We start from the raw sequence: 16,933 nt of genomic DNA, 5'->3' as shown, positions 1-16,933 counted from the left end.
AATACAAGCTCTGCTGCCAGGTAAATGTCCTGGGAGAGACTGTTCTATCACGTAACAGATCAGGAAGTAAATTTTCATTTCACAGAGGAGTCCTTTGAGGCATATTTTAATTTTCCTTCTGAAAACACACCTAGTACATCCTCTTCCCTTCTAAAAATCTCTCTTGCGTGTGCGCACTCTCTCTCTCACTCACACATACACACATAGTCTATAATTAGGCTCTAGTTTAAAATAACCCATTGAAGTGGAATAATAAATAATGCACCTCATCATCGGCCTGTCGCAACCGGGCAACAGCATAACGCCTCACTGTTGGGTTGGTGTAATGAGAGGATAACAGCTCCAAGGAGTCCTCTACATCCATCGGCTTCCATTTTCCCAGAAGTTCCAAGGCCTGTTTGGCCTCTTGAGGTAGATCCCAATTAACACATTTCAAGAATTTTGTCAAGGCCTAAAATCAGAAAATATTTAAAAATTAGAAATAGCCTATTTCATTGGATAGAGAAGGTGACTAGGCAGAGTTCCACTTGGTCCTAATGACAGAGCCACAGAGTCAGTGATAGACTCCTTGTATAAACACTAAAAGAAGTTATACATACGATCTTACAGAAGCACTGCAGGACAGAAAAAAAGCATGCTCCCTGTATCTTTATATTTTCCAGGCCAAATCATTTGCGAGCACTATGAATTTTTAAATTTGTTTTGGTTTTTCTTCATTTTGCTATTGTTATTTTAAAATACTGCAGGTCTCAAGACATGGAAATAGCTGAGGCATTTCTCACAAACTCTAAGATGCCTTAGAGAAAGCCTACATTTTACAACAGAAAATACTGCAACCACTGAATGAAAGGGCCAGAAACCATTCCAGGGCAAAAATTCCCACCACTAGCTTCACTCTTGACCACCTCCCTAGAGTATGACCACCGGCTTTCACAGATACTTCAACATGAAGACTCAAACAATGTGGAGTATGTAGGTATCTCTGTGAAGTAACTACTTTAAAAGATAGGCAATCCAACAAAACCTCAAAGCACAGGCATAAAAATGGGTAAGTACAGAAACAGCAGCAAACAGTCTATGATTCGTCTGGTTGTACATCTTTCTGGAACCTCACTCCTTTGAATAGGCAGCACATGGAAGTTTTCACAAGACTGTCAGTTAAGCCAGTCTTGGAGTATATCACTCACTGCACAGTAAGTGCTCTTTTAAGAAAGGTACACACTTCATGGCCAGGTGTGGTGGCTCATGCCTGTAATCTCAGCACTTTGAGATACCCAGGCAGGAGAACTGCTTGAGGCCAGGAATTCAAGACCAGCCTGGGCAACATCGCAAGACCCCATCTCTACAAAAATAAATGAAAATAAAGAAAAGCATATACTTGCTTTCCATAAAAAGCAATGCTTATTGCTGGGTCTCAAAGGCAACACTTTCCTGGCTGAACCCAAGATGTTTTCTTCTTCTTTGTCTTCCTCTGTTGCTATTTGTTGAAAAATAGGTAACTTGAAAATTTAAGACTCCTGCTCTGCCCAACCAAAATCTTTTTATTAGTAAACTAATCAGTTCCTCAAGAAAATGTCTACTTGGACAACAAAACACAATGTCTGTTAGTATGACACTAAACGAACCTTCATAGCCATCCCCTAACTTATTCTCAATTTTACTAAATTAAGAAAAAAGGCCTATGGAGATTGTCTAGTTCAATGCTTAAATCGTATATAACCTCAGCAAAGATAAATGGCTTGCCCATCACCTCAAAATGGTGCATGAGCTAGATGTAGAACCCAGGTCCACCAATTCTCAGGCCCATACTTCTTCCACCAGATGGTGCTTTGTTACCATTAAGGCGCTCCATCCCCTAGTTAGCCCCATTCCCCTTGGAGCCATTACTCTGCCAACACTAATCTCCTGAATCTATTCCAGTCCCTTTCAATTATTTCCTAGCAATATCTCCTATATCTGTCCTCAGCCTGATTTCTCATTATATCACACATCTGGAGTTGGACAGAGCCTTCTAGCTAAGAACCTAAATACCGGTTTCTCTTCTAATCATTTCATACATACTCTTAGAGAAGCTCAAGTTGGAAGTGATCTTAGCACAAATTTCCTATTGTTAGCAGAAATACCCCACAACACGAATGCCAAAAAGAGACCCAATATTTACTTAAGTGACTCGAGGAAATAATTTCCAAAATAGCCATTATATTCATCAAAAGCTAAGCCAATTTTGTTTTGTTTTGATTTTAACTACAATGAACGAAAAGACAAAAATGTCTTCATATTGCTTTTTCCAATTGGTTAGTTTCATTCTTTGAAGAGAATGAGAGTAAATTTAGCTCCATATGATGTGGACAACCTTTCCAATATTTGAAGATAATTGACATACTGTTACAAAGTGGTTTTGACTAGATGATAGGACACTCTAGTTTGTAAATAAACAAATAAATAACCTTGGCTTCTTTCTCAAAACATTTCATTGCTACCACTTACCACAATGCAAACCTGTTTCATTAAACTCTCATTGCCCTTCCATGCTTCAGCCCAGTTAACTTATATGTACAATGTCTCTCTAACCCCTGTAACTCTTCATCAAAATAGAGTATCATCTACTCTAAAGCCGTCTTGTCAAAAACTCAAGTTTTACAGGAAGTTTTCAGCAACTTTCACCTATTCCTTTAGAAGCTGGCTCAATTTTACTACTGTCATTTAAATGATGTTCTTCTAACTGCCAAAGTTTTTGTGGGCATTTTTATCTCTATGGCTGGAGTCTGTATTTCCCCAAGGACAGCTGTCCATTTCCTCTACACCTCCTGCACACCATTTAGTATAATGCTCCATTTCTGTATAGAACACAGATTGCCCTACTAACTTATTCCATGAATTTATTTTCCACTTCTAAAATGTATTTCTAGGTTGAATGTGGAAACAAAGCAATAGTTCTTAAATAATGACAGTGAAAGCTTTTCCATTTCACAGTACATCAGCAGTCTTAATAGAAATGTGCGGGTATGTACTTATTATAAGCAAATCTTGTAGCATGCCCATGTACTCAATTCAATAACTGAAACAATCTAAAACCTAGATTCTCAGATTTATAGACTTATTAGCAAGATTTATGGAGTATGCTGCTGCCAAAGAACATAAGGCACTGTACAAAGAATTTCACAACTTTTTAATGTTAAACGTTACAAATGTAAACAGGGAGCCAATAGAATGAAGAAGAAAACAAGGGGTCAAAGAATAAGAAAGACAATAAGTAAGAATTTGAAGACAGCAATAATAATGGCCTTTTTAAATAACCCTAGGTCTCTTAAAGATGCTTTACTGATCCATGTAGGATTAAAGAGCAATTCTCTCTCTCTCTGGAACTTCCATAGATTACTGGAGAGCACAGACTGTAGAGCCAGGGTGTTTGGGTTCCAATTATAATTCCTGGCTCCATCAATTATTACCTGATTAAATTGAAGCACATTATTTAACTTTTAAGAGACCTTTCACATAGGCTTGTGGTGAAGATTAAGTTAATGAATATAAAATGTTTGTGACAGTATCCTATATATATAGTAAATAATTAGTTTATTATCAGTCATTATTTTTATTCTATTTCTGATGTTGACATCAAATTTTAGCTTTACTATATGTATTACTATGTTTTATTCCCTTTGATCTGAAAATCACCTGTTATCTCCTATTCTTAGAATCACAATCACCTCAGAACTGAAAATACAATATATCGTATATATATTTCTAATTTAAACTTCTACCAATTAAATTCTTAGAAATTTCTATTTTGCTGCTTTTCCAATGCTTTTGATTCCAAATACTCAAACATGAAAACACCTCATTCTTTTCTTCCCACCTGCCATATATCCTTACCGAGATGGTGTGGCTGTGTCCCCACCCAAATCTCATCTTCAGTTCCCACGTGTTGTGAGAGAGACCTGAAGGGAGGTAACTGAATCATGGGGGCAGGTCTTTCTCATGCTGTTCTCATGATAGTGAATAAGTCTCATGAGATCTGAGGGCTATATAAGGGGGAGTTTCCTTCCACAAGCTCTCTTTGCTTGCTGCCATCCACATAAGACATGACTTGCTCCTCTTTGCCTTCCATCACGATTGTGAGGCCTCCCCAGTCACATGAAATTGTAAGTCCGTTAAAACTCTTTTTCTTCCCGGGCTCAGGTATCTCTTTATCAGCAGTGTGAAAACGGACTAATACAGTAAATTGGTACCAGAAGTGGGGTATGAACGCACAACGATACAAATCCATCAGGTTCAGGCCTAACCCCTGGTCATTTTCTACGAGTCAACTTACTTGTATAGCTCCTTCTCCATCCCTTACCCTCCAAAACTGTTCTCTCAGTCAGTATATGAGCCTCCTAATTATGTCACTTTTTTCATTTTCTGCTCTGCTCCAATCTACCCTAGTTTGTACTCCTTAAAATATCACTTGTTAGGCTAGTGTGCTGACTCACATCTGTAATCCCAGCACTTTGGGAGGCCAAGGCAGGCTGATCACCTGAGGTCAAGACCAGGCTGACCAACACGGTGAAACCCCATCTCTACTAAAAAGACAAAAATAGCCGGTGTGGTGGCACATGCCTGTAATCCCAGCTACTTGGGAGGCTGAGGCAAGAGAATCACCTGAACCTGGGAGCGGGAGGTTGCAGTGAGCCGAGACCGCATCATTGCACTCCAGCCTGGGCAACAAGAGTGAAACTCTGTCTCCGAAGAAAAAAAAAAAGAGAGAAATAAACTATCACTTATTAATACACATTTTCCTGCTTTAGTGGCTTCCTGTTGCCAGTAAAATTAAATTCCTAAGGGTATAATTTGAGGCTCATCACAATCTGATGCCATCTTTTCTATTTCATAACCATTCACGCAAAACTCTGTCTCCTGAACCTAACAGCCTACCTTACTCATGTTTTCCTTCTCCATAAAAAAATGATCACCAAGTAAAAAATGCCATCAAAGTCTGCTCACACTTTAAGGGCAATCTTTGTTCTGTGAAACCTTCCTTATATCACAGCACACTGCTCTTGTCATCCTCCACATTTCTATTATATCAATAACCTATATGTTTATTAAGACAGTGACCCTTAATCAATTACGTTATACTTCCTAATTTTAATTATGTGTAAATATTCTTATCCCAAAACAGTTTTAATTTATTTGAATACAAGGACATGATACCTGAAGCCTCATAGTCTTATATAATGCTAGGCCAAGAGGTGATAATAAATACTTGCTGAACTGAATTCATTTATCCCATGGGTCACCATCAACTTCTTGTCAGGAGACACAAATATGATGACTGTCCTCACGTCACTGTCTCAGAAACAGCCTTATAAGAACACTCAGTGCATCACTATTACCTTCACTACATGTGACTGTTTCAACTGCTTTTTTTTCCCCAAGCATAATCAAAAGGCATGGAATTAATTTAAATTAGTATTTTTATAAGAAGAAAGTCCATTGTAAAAGCTATTAGGTTGGTGCAAAAGTAATTGCAGTTTTTGTCAAATAGTTTTGAAAAATTACAATATTCACATTTCAGGTTCCACAGAAATGAGTCACTTCCTATATGCTATAAACTACAAATTGGAAAATACTTCATAAATTTAAATGGTAACAAATTTAATTGAACAAAGTTATTACTATGAACTTTCTGGGTACAACATCAAGTTCTGACTAGAAGGTTTTCATCTGAAATACTTAGGTCATTAAGAAAAAAAAAAAGGATAGAAAGACAAAATTTAATTAAAAAATAAAAAGTATAACTTTGTAAGAACCAATTTCCACCAATGTGTTTTCTGAGCACTGCCTTCTCTCTAGGAAAGCTTTTCAGCCCCAGGGCCCAAATGTCAAGTAACCGAAATCACGATTTCAGAGAGTCTGATGCTACAAGAGTTTCTTTCTGTAAATAAATTAATGGGGGGAGTATGAAAGTATCCGTTTTTCACAAAACCCATTTGAAATTATTACAAGGTTACAAATGTGGCGGTGTGAATAATTCCTTTGGTCACTTCAAGGCCTATATATATATTTGGTTTACTCCAAAGTGACTTCTGAACACTAAAACATATTGTTCACTCTACTCTAGTGGTCATTAAGAATCCTATAATATGTCCTGAGAATTGAAGTTTCATCACTCACCTTTCGAAAACTTGAAATCAACTAGTTAAGTGAAACTTGTCATACACTTTATATCACTTGAACATTTTATTTCTTTTGCACATATATAGAAGTAATTGAATTTTGGTGGGAAGTGACTACTTGTTTAAACAAATAACTTTTCTTGCAAACCTTTCTATCTAAAAAAGTTCTGCTCTGTAAATCTACTCCTATATGCTTCTTAAACCTATACATTCTAACAGGTTCAATTCAATATCTAGCTGTGTATTTTAGATGACACTGAGCTGCATTCAAGATGCAATTTCTGTGACCAAGGTTATTCTTCATTTAACACAGTATCATGACACTAACTCAATCTTTTAATAAAACACAAATCACAAACCTGTGTTTCTGTTGGTGAATATTTCCTTTTGTTCAGTGATTAAGAGAATCATACTCAAAGCTACAGTAAATTAAAAATTATTCTCTCATTCTTATTCTGGATATAAAGGAGAACAAATATGATTCATTTACAAAGAACTTCTGAAGGCATCAATAAATGACAAAGCAGAAAATCTGAAGAGTTAAGATGAGCCGCAACTGCATTTTTATCTTTACTTTAGAAACTAAAGAAAGGACATTTGGTTCCGAAAAACAACTTAAAATAGTAGTTAAAGACCATATCACAAGATTATAAAACATATCAATTCATTCATTCTCATATAAATATGTAACAGCTTCCTGAACAGATATTAATTTTCCTAATGCTTCTCTGCTCTTCCCCTAATGCATTTCAGGGTTCCTGCTAAGACATGTGTATGATGTTGAAAATGTTTTCTCTATAATTCTCTTTTCTATGTTTTCACTGACTTTCTTTTTTGTAGATGCAAAATTTCTAATTTGTAGATGCAAGCATATTAAGAGGCAGCATGTATAAGCTTTGTGAGTCTGCACAGGCCCCCTAATCTTTCTTAGGCTCAAGTTTCCTCATCCACAGAACAGTTACAATAATACATACATTGTGGGGTTGTTATGGGATTTCAAGAATTCCTGGTACATAGTATCTGCTTAAAAAATGCTGGCTATTATTATGATATCTTAAGAGGTACCCCTTGGCTCTCTGTTTTAAGATTTTACAGACTATTTTTAAAACTAGGAGACAAAGTTCACAATCACATGATCGTCTCACATTAAGTATGAGGAAACTAAAGGTTATACAGGCAAAGTAATTTGCCTGTAGTCAAAAAGCTTCTTAGGGGCAATAGTAAAACTCAAAACTAAGTGTCCAAAGACTTCAGGTTAGTGATGACTACTTCACCACAATTCTCTCCCCAGAAACCTTATCCACTCCATGGTTTTATTATGGGAAGCAAATGTCTAGCTTTGACCTACCCGATATCCTGTATGCCTACCTCTATGCTACTTCACCAACTGAATTCCTACAACTCAAATTATATTTCTCATACTCTCTCTCTAGCCACATCTCATCTAGAATTCTGTAGTTTCGTTATTATAATAGCATACAAATTTTCCTAGTCACCCAGGTTCAAAGAGGTAAGAACAAGAGAACCAGCATTTACTCTGCACCTACTATGCATCAGATACTCTACCAGGTTACTTACCTATATTATCTTACTTGTGAAAGAGAACTGTCTCCATTAGAATAATGAGGACACTAAGCTGCCAAAGTAAGTTGCCTTATCCTACCAAACAAGCGTTAAGATGTACTTCTGGAAAATGAACCCAAGTCTCTCTGACTTCAAAACACATTCAGACATTGCCTATGAGTCAACAAACAGGTACATGTGTCTTTGTATGCAGACTTTTATAATTTTTTTTTAAAATGGAGTATCATATACACTGCTCTGTAACTTTAAAGTGACAATAATGATTTCCATGGCATTCTTCTCATCTTGATCATTAATAACAAAGCTGGTAGATAAATTTGATATATGAAAGTATTTAAGACACTCACTTTTTCTTGATTTGTAAGATAATATCTAAACTTCCAAACAAGATCTTGTTCTTCATATGTAAGTTGTTTGGTTGGTGGATAACTCACAATAATCTAAAACAGAAAAAGAAAAAGAACTAATTTTGTCAACCATATATGTCCTATATATTTCCATTTCACTTAATATTTTTCATTTATTTAAATAATTCTATACTACAATTATTATACAAACAAGGAAAATGTAAATGCAGTCAAGTAGGCCTTAAATTTGCTATAATTATGTGTCCAAAATGCAGTTTAAAGAGAAGAACAGAAAGTCATATTCCACAGGTAAATATTTAACTGGAGAGTCCATTTAATCCAACCAGAAACAAGACATAGCAAAATAACAACGTCCCCTACCAGAAAAAGGAAAAATGTGCACACAATAAATTCTTTTAAAGTCAATGCATACAACAAGGCATGTGTACACACTAAGTCCTCTCTCAGGCAAGGTCTTAGGGCCAGCTTCTAAGAATACTATCTACTGACATGAAAGTATATAGTATTTGCAGTTCTGTCTCCAGAGATAATAAATTTATGGAAAGCCCCAAATGATAACAGAACTGCTGATCTGTGAAATTATGAACATGATGCAGGATTCATCAACCTGGAGAAAATGTGCATCTAAATAATTTTTAAGTGAGGTGATAGCTATCAGCTTCAACCAAAACACCCATTTAACTATTTTTAAATTAACATTGCATAATTATCTTACATTTAACTGATCTCTTGTGGCAGCATTGGGTTTGAGATCATGGTCAGAAGGTCCACTTCTTAAACTCCGGGCAAGCTTGTGGTGTTTGCTCTCAACTAAATTCTCCTATAAATTATTTTAAAATATTGACAATGTAAACTTCACCAAAAGGAAATTTCAATAGCTATTCATAAATAGAAAAGGTACTTAGAAGCATTTAATAGTATTTAATGTTTTATTCTGATACAACTTTAGCAGTCTTCTACATATCTTAAAAATATGTATCCTTCTCAAGACTGGGAAACTAAGTATGCCTTAAACTCCACTAGTCCCATAATACACACATGTCATTAAAGCTTCTTAAAACATCTTCCCTTCACTCTTCATATAATTCAAGGTTTCCATTTCCTCTAACCAGTCAAATATCACCATCACTGTAAACTCTTCCCTGACAACACAGACTAAAGCATTTCTTCCTCCTATCAGCTACTAATGACCCTGTGATGTCACTGTATTATCACCATAGCAGTTATTTAAGCTATCAGACACTGATGGCAAGGACAATAATCACAACGCTTGAATATACACATCTGGTGCTATTTTACCCATGGACAAAATTATTAGTTTTAACCATACTGTCATTGCCTAAAACAAAATATAAATTTATATTATTTATTTCTTATTGCATGTGTGAACTGTCTGTTTATGTCACATTCCTAATTTTTTTATTGGCTTTATGGTCCTTTGTCCTTCATTTTTAAGTTCTTTATATATCAGCCTTAATATATCTGTAATGTATGTAGTTAAGTATTTTCTCCCAGTTTGTTAACTGTCCTTTGGCTTTGTTGGTCTCTTCAGCCATGTAATTTTTAAAATTTAGTTAAATTTATCAATCATTTATTTTATTGTCTCTGGATTCTGAGTCACAGTAAAAAAGTCTTTCCCTACACTGACAGTAAAATACTAGTATGGTTTGTTTTTTTGAGATAGGATCTTGCTCTGTTGACCAAACTGGAGTACACTGGCATGATTACAGCTCATTGCAGCCTTGACCTCCTGAGTTCATGCAATCCTCCTATCTCAACCTCCCAAGTAGCTAGTACTACAGGTACTTGCCACTACCTGGCTATTTTATTTTTTGTAGAGATGGGGTCTCCCTAAGTTGCCCCAACTGGTATAGAATTCATGGGCTCAAGCGATCCTCCTGCCTCAGTCTCTCAAAAGTGTTAAGATTACAAGCATGAGCCACCATGCTTGGCTTAGTTTCATTTCCTAACATTTACATTACAGATCCATTTGGAGTTTATTCCTATGTATGGTATGAGGTATGGATATAATTTTAGGGTTATTTTCCAAATTAATTCCATTCCTCAGCCTTAAGACTTAGTGAAGAAATGTCACCTTTATCATATACTAGATTTCCATACATACTTGGATGTATTTCTGGGCTTTTAATTCTGTTCAACCAGTATATTGGTATACATATATGTGTCAGTACCACATTATTGTAATTATAGTCTGTTTTATTGTCAGATACAGCTGTATATCATCTCAGTCCCACCCAAAGTTTACATTTAAAATGTGTTTCTCTGTTTAACAAATAACTATGACTACAGGCTGAACTGAATTTCTTCATACTTAGTGTGTGCTCTGAATATCCAAAATGTGAAATATAATTTGATTTTATACTGAAAATTCAGTGCCAATTTGAGATATATTAACTGGATTCTACTATACTATGCATAGGAACTGTCAAGGTCTTTAGAATGTTCCTACCAGATCCTCAAATGGCCTTTTCTTTTTAACTTTCTATACTCTACTTTCCCCACTGCCCATCTCTTCCTTTGATATTAGGCCATCAGCCAGCCATTCCTGCTTTCATGACCTATACTTATCTCAATCATCAAGTTTTCATCATCCAATGTCCCAATTTTAATCCACTTTGGTCTGATGAGGAAGGTAACTAATCTAATTAGAAATGAATAAAATTAGAACAAAAAGAGTTGGAATGATGTAAATGAACTGTAAGAGCGAAAATCATGGTATCTAGTGTGCTGCTAAAAGGAGTTTGTGCCTACAAGTTTGTAATTCTAAAGTCATCTAATTAAACTTCTTTTGCATTGTATGAATTCTTATCCTCATATCCCTGAGAGAAAGCTATCATCTCAAAAATTCATTAATAAGAAGGTATCCCACCATCATCCAAGTTACCATGTTCCAAATTGAATAGTTCTAGGGATACAGCAATCCTCCCTACTTTCCAACAAATGGGTCTCCCTAAAATTTTGATACATTCATTCTAGTTATAAAATCCTCCTGTAACATGCAAATTCTCCTTCCGTATGATGACAAGTCTTTCAAATACCAGTTCTGTCAAGTCTTCACTTCAAGATTACATCCCCCAAACCCAAAGAAAGAAAAAAAAAAGGACTATACTGCCTAGCTCTTTCAGCAAATCAAATAAAATGGATGCCCAACCCTACTCTACCCTTAACCTTAGTTTTAGGATGTCGATATTCCTCATAAAATTCCATCAGAAACAGAGTCTAGATGCTAAAGTGAATTTATGAATCACTTTTAGGTAACAGAGGCAGTTACATATTACTTTATTTAAAGAAAGTACATGATGTGGCTAACTCACAATTACTCTGAAGAAAAGTACTTTCATAAAACAATTTGCACAATAACTTACCATAGACATCTGGGGGTCAGGAACTTTCACTAATTCAAAACTTGTTAAAATTGGAGATGATTCATCACCGTCCTAGATTACAGAGCAATAATTTTTTAAATAAAGAAATTTAATTCAATAGGAAACAGTATATGATGTACACACCAATGTATTTTAATTCTATTTGATGAACATCATTCTTACCTCTAAAGAAATCCTTATCTTCTTCCAACAATATTATAAAATGCATATCCACTTTGTACCTCTCTTTGGTTGATTACAAGATTATTTTGAGAAAAACTCTAACAAAACTGTTACTAAAGTTTCAAAGATATGAGGTCTGGAAATTAGATTGTTTTGAGTTGTTCCTTTTCTTTTAAACTTCGTTCATATAATAACAGTGGATTTTTTAAAACGTGCTAATTTTCAAACTCAGAACAAGAAACCACAGACTATATGTAAAATATGGCACAATGGATGTGTTGCACCACTTGCAAAAACTAAATGGTAATTTTTCAAGGTATCACAACTGAGATCCATTCAAAGGAGCAGAATTTTAAGTGTGGGGTTAATATTATTCCAATTTATACACAGCCAGAGAATTAACAACATTGTTTCTCAAAGGTACACCTGCTCAACATAATCTAAACTTGAATAATAAAATCAGTCAATCATTTTTTCAGAAATAAAGCCATCCTATTTTGTTGGTATTATCACCTTTGAAGAATGTTGGCTTTTATTTTTATCCAATGCGACAAAGGCAATTCAACACAAAAATGTCACTGCCAAATATACTGGAAAAAGGCTAAACTAATTAAGGTCAAAATTCACTTTCTCATGATTGTATATCTAGCATCAAGCTTTTCTGTCAATTTCCAAATGCTAGTATGTTTTCAGTTTTAAGTATGGGCAACAAACTCAGGAGAGACTGAAAGCAGGGAAGCACTGTGACTTTACTTCAGTTCAGTAATTGAGTCTTAGAGAAAACCACAAATTCCCACAGCCGTTGTTTAACAGGCTGGTTCTCAGTCACAACACCAGAAAACACATTTATCAGCCCAACTGTGACAAGTAATCTTCACTAAGGCTATCTGTCACAAAAGACAGGTGACAACAAAGTCTATTTCCATTAGATTCAATACACTGGCCCAGCAATCTTTACACTAAGTGGAAATACGACAGGGTGAGTAGACGGGCATTAATTTATGAGCAATTTTCAGGAAGTGGTAGAAAGGGGTCAAGAACCTTTTCAAAAATACTTGAAATTCTTCTAATTTCTATTCTGTTACTATTTCATCTGCTATCAAAGCTGTCTTTCAAAGGATCCTTCACATCTACAATGTTTCAAAGTACTTTCTCCATTAGCATGTTTTTGCAATACAAACTCTATGTGGGCAGAAAATACTGCTTTTAATGAAATGACATCTAGTATAAAATATAAAATACGATTTTATTAAAATGCACTGGTGACAGAACAGTTTCACTCACATTTCCCTTTTTTGATCTACTTTTTCTAATAAATTAATAAACAGTGTTAAATAATCTATCCAAGGAGTACCATTTATAAAATAAAAGGCAGAAACAAGTTAACACTTCCTAGTCTTTCACTAACATGGAAGGGATATAAGTTAAAGACAAAAATATGAACAGTAACTTGAAAAAATATCATAAACGGTAAAAACTCAAAACTTCATTACGAAAACCTTTCCAACAGTAATTTATAAAAGTATATATATTTTAAAAATCACTTGTGACAGCTTTAATAAACAACAATAAAATGTAAATTTAATTTAAAAGGACTGCTTCTAATGAACAAATACACTGCATATCAGCTTGGTCTTATGCTAGAAGAAATATTAATCTATTAATCTACTACTATGCCATGTATCAAAAGTCTGTCATCATTTACGCTGATTTAACATTTGTCGACTATTAACACAAGAACAGAAGACATTTTATGTGGTTTCAAACTATGCATACTTTTTAAAATTTTTTTATATTTATTTTAAATAAAGATGAAGTCTCGCCATGTTGCCCAGGCGGGTCTCAAACTCCTGGGCTCTAGTAATCTTCCTGCACAGTCAACCACAGTGCTGGGATTACAGGCATGAGCCACCATACCTGGCCTGCATATAATTATTTTCTGTAGTACTTAAATATATAATTGTTTCTCAATTATATATTTTGAGTAGTACTCAAAATATGAGTATATATTTTGAGTATATATTTCTGTAGCACCTTCTACAAAAATATAAGGAAGATACTTTCAAGTAGGTACATACTAAACACAGAACTACTTTCTGTAGCATAATGGGCAGAACAAAGCAAATCTATAACTGCATATTCGTTATTACCCAGCCTGATGGTAAAATTGTTGCCTTAATTTTGCATCTGCTGTACAAATAAATGAACATTTCTGAAGTATTTCATAAGTATACGTTAGTGAGGGCCACATACAGACATTACACATACACTCCAATAACAAACTGACTCTTAACTTTCAATAAATACCCACTTAGAAATATAATTTCCCCCTTTCATTTTTTCAATAAATAATATTAGTAAGTAAAGTCATTACTTAGTGTCCTACTTGCCAATTTGCAGAACAATTAATCACAAAGTTTTTAATCACTTGCATAGTTATTGAATTCTGTAACCCAGAACTGCATTACATGAGTGATCGGCTTTTGTAATCTTGTTGTAGTTATACGATTTGATTTGTGTATACATAAACAGCTGCTGCTGACAGCTGTCTGATGCTACCCTGCAACCAAATAATTCATCCCAGCAGGAACAACAGTAATACTTTTTAATGTTTCCTCTCCCCTCTAGAGACCAAAGACAGTTCCAAGGCAATACCTTTTCATAATAAACAATACCATATTCCTTATCATCACACTTGACACATCGAAACTCAACCATCAGGTACATGAAATTAGAACTTCGTTTTTCACTCTGAAAAAGAAAAAAATGATTTTCATGAAAAATGATTATTTTCAACATTCTCTTAAAGGATCAGTATGCATCATTTTTCCCAATTCAGTAACACACATATCTATCAAATACAAGTCAAAACATAACACATTTTTATTTTACTATATACATGTAGTGTGTTTTACACAGCACTATTATTTTATTACAGACAGCACTACTGTTTATTCAGTGGTGTCTACCATGCACTAATAACTGCTTTCTCAAATTGAACATTTTTGGTGTATTCAGTAGTTTGTGTTTATAATCTTGAAGGTATTTTGCACACATGTTCATGACAACTATTTTATTTCAAAAATAAAAAGAATGGTTTGTCCTTCTAACAACTATAAGCTAAGTTCACCCTTAACCTATATGACTAAACTATAGAAAAAATATATGTAATGAAAATCAAAAATAAAAAAAAGTGTGCAACCTAAGAAAAGAGGCCATTTGAGTTTACCAAGTATAGCCTTTACAAGTTTCTCACAATTTATAAATGGTCTTAAAATGATCTGTCACTTGTAAATTTTTATCCACACTTTAAATATACTGCAGAATAATTACTTCTTGTTCCAACATAAAAAAAATTATTTATATAATTGTGTCCCCTTTAAAATAAAAAAGCAAACATGGTCACATGTCACTTACCAACAGGTACACATTCTGAGAAATGTATCATTAGGCAGTTTAGTCGTGTGAACATCATGAAGTGTAAACACACAAATCTGTATTGTATAGCCTACTGCACGCCTAGGTTATATGGTATAGCCTATTACCCCTAGGCTACAAACCTGTCACTTCAGGTTAATTCAGGTTACTGTACTGAATACTGTGGGCAACTGTAACACAACAGTTAAGCACCTGTGTGTCTAAACATACCTAAAAGAGAAAAGGTACAGTAAAAATAAAGTACTATAATCTTATGGAACCACCACTGTACATGTGATCTGTGGTTGAACGAAATGACGTGATGAGGCACATGACTGTATTAGGGTGATGATGAAGTGAAAACACAATGAAGTCTAAAGGGGTAATTAGCCTTGACCCAAAACACCTGTATAAATGGTTGTAGATCTAATATGTAAAATCACCAGGCATGGTGGCTCACACCTGTAATCCTAGCACTTTGGGAGGCAGAGGTGGGAGGACTGCTTGAAGCCAGGAGTTTGAGACTATCCTGGGCAACAGAGCCAGACTCTACAAAAAACTCTGAGACTATCCTGGGCAATAGAGCTAGACTCTACAAAAAACTTTAAAAATATTAGCCAGGCCTGTAGTCCTAGCAACTTGGGAAGCTGAGGCAGGAGGACTGCCTGAGTCCAGAAGTTTGAGGCTGCACTGGGCATACCAGGGCAATCCAGTCTGGATGACAGAGCAAGACCTTGTCTCAAAAGAGAAAAAAAAGAAATGATAATAAATAATAAAGGTCCGAAGAGGTTACTTACATTATTCAGCTTTATGAAACATATTATAGTCTATTTTGGTAATGGTAATAGGGTGGTAATGGTAATTTCTGTTAAAGAAATTAAAATGTGAAAATATGAAAAAGGCTGGGCAAAGCAAACTCTAACATTACATTTTCCATACCCAGTGATATCTAAGTTTAAGAAGAGAAAACATAAGTTAGTATTATGAGTAAACTTTTTGAAATGTGACTATTATAAAAATAAAAAAGTAAGCCTTTCTTCCAGTTTAAGTATATAAGAACGTATTATTAATAAATTTAGAAAAGGGACCAAATACAAGAATTGAATGTAAATGTTGTTCAACATCACTACCTTTATTTTAAAATAAAAGAAGGCTAAAATCTAACTTTTACAATGGTTCACTGTTAAATTAAAAACTTCTCTCTTTCTACCTGCTGAAAATTATTTGGAGAATATAAATTAAGTAAGTTGTGGCTTATGGTCATTATAAATTAGACAAATCACAAATTGATGTCCTTCTCTCCTAATCTGATTAAAAACATAATTATTATTTCTGTTCTCTAGGTGTGGAACATTATGCCTAACATCTGGTATTTTAGAGCAAACATACAAAAAAGGAAACTATTCTTGTTACAACTTCTGGCAGGACTCTCATTGAAGCCATCTTTATTTAAACATACACACTGGCTCATATACAAGGTCAAGAAAAAAAAATCACTTAAATCATGTAACTTTATAGAGGGTGCAGAGTCCTATATGCACCCTCTATAGACAAGCAATAAATTAATTGAAGAGAGAACTTGCTGAAATGATTTATGGCAACTGAAGTGAAAAGCTGGTATTGTGCTGACGGAAGATTTATCCAACACTGACTTGAACATGGGCTGATATGACAGAGAATCCACCACTGAGGCATTAAGCCTGCACAGGTTTCACTCATATGATATTTAGAACATCTTACAGTATCCATTACCTACTTCATGGTTTGACATTACGTTAAAATATAGGGAAGGCTGATACCTCAAATTTTCCAGTTATTAGTATAGAATTCCCAGCTA

General features: G+C 34.7%; 1 protein-coding gene across 2 annotated transcripts in view; it reads right to left on the bottom strand.

Moving 5' to 3' along the window:
• The window catches only part of PIK3C3 (phosphatidylinositol 3-kinase, catalytic subunit type 3), a 125,840-nt gene that overhangs the window by 72,196 nt on the left and 36,711 nt on the right, over nucleotides 1-16,933 (bottom strand). For both annotated transcript variants that reach the window (XM_011952584.1, XM_011952585.1), the window contains 5 exons: nucleotides 14,335-14,430; nucleotides 11,497-11,568; nucleotides 8,826-8,930; nucleotides 8,090-8,182; nucleotides 266-451 (listed from right to left, as the gene is read on the bottom strand). In XM_011952584.1, coding sequence (XP_011807974.1) covers nucleotides 266-451; nucleotides 8,090-8,182; nucleotides 8,826-8,930; nucleotides 11,497-11,568; nucleotides 14,335-14,430 — 552 coding nt within the window. The remainder of the gene's footprint in view (nucleotides 1-265; nucleotides 452-8,089; nucleotides 8,183-8,825; nucleotides 8,931-11,496; nucleotides 11,569-14,334; nucleotides 14,431-16,933) is intronic.

This window comes from Colobus angolensis, unplaced genomic scaffold (genome assembly GCF_000951035.1).
Source record: "Colobus angolensis palliatus isolate OR3802 unplaced genomic scaffold, Cang.pa_1.0 Scaffold342, whole genome shotgun sequence".
In the NCBI taxonomy this organism is placed as follows: Eukaryota; Metazoa; Chordata; class Mammalia; order Primates; family Cercopithecidae; genus Colobus; species Colobus angolensis.
This window is presented reverse-complemented; position numbering and strand designations above follow the sequence as displayed.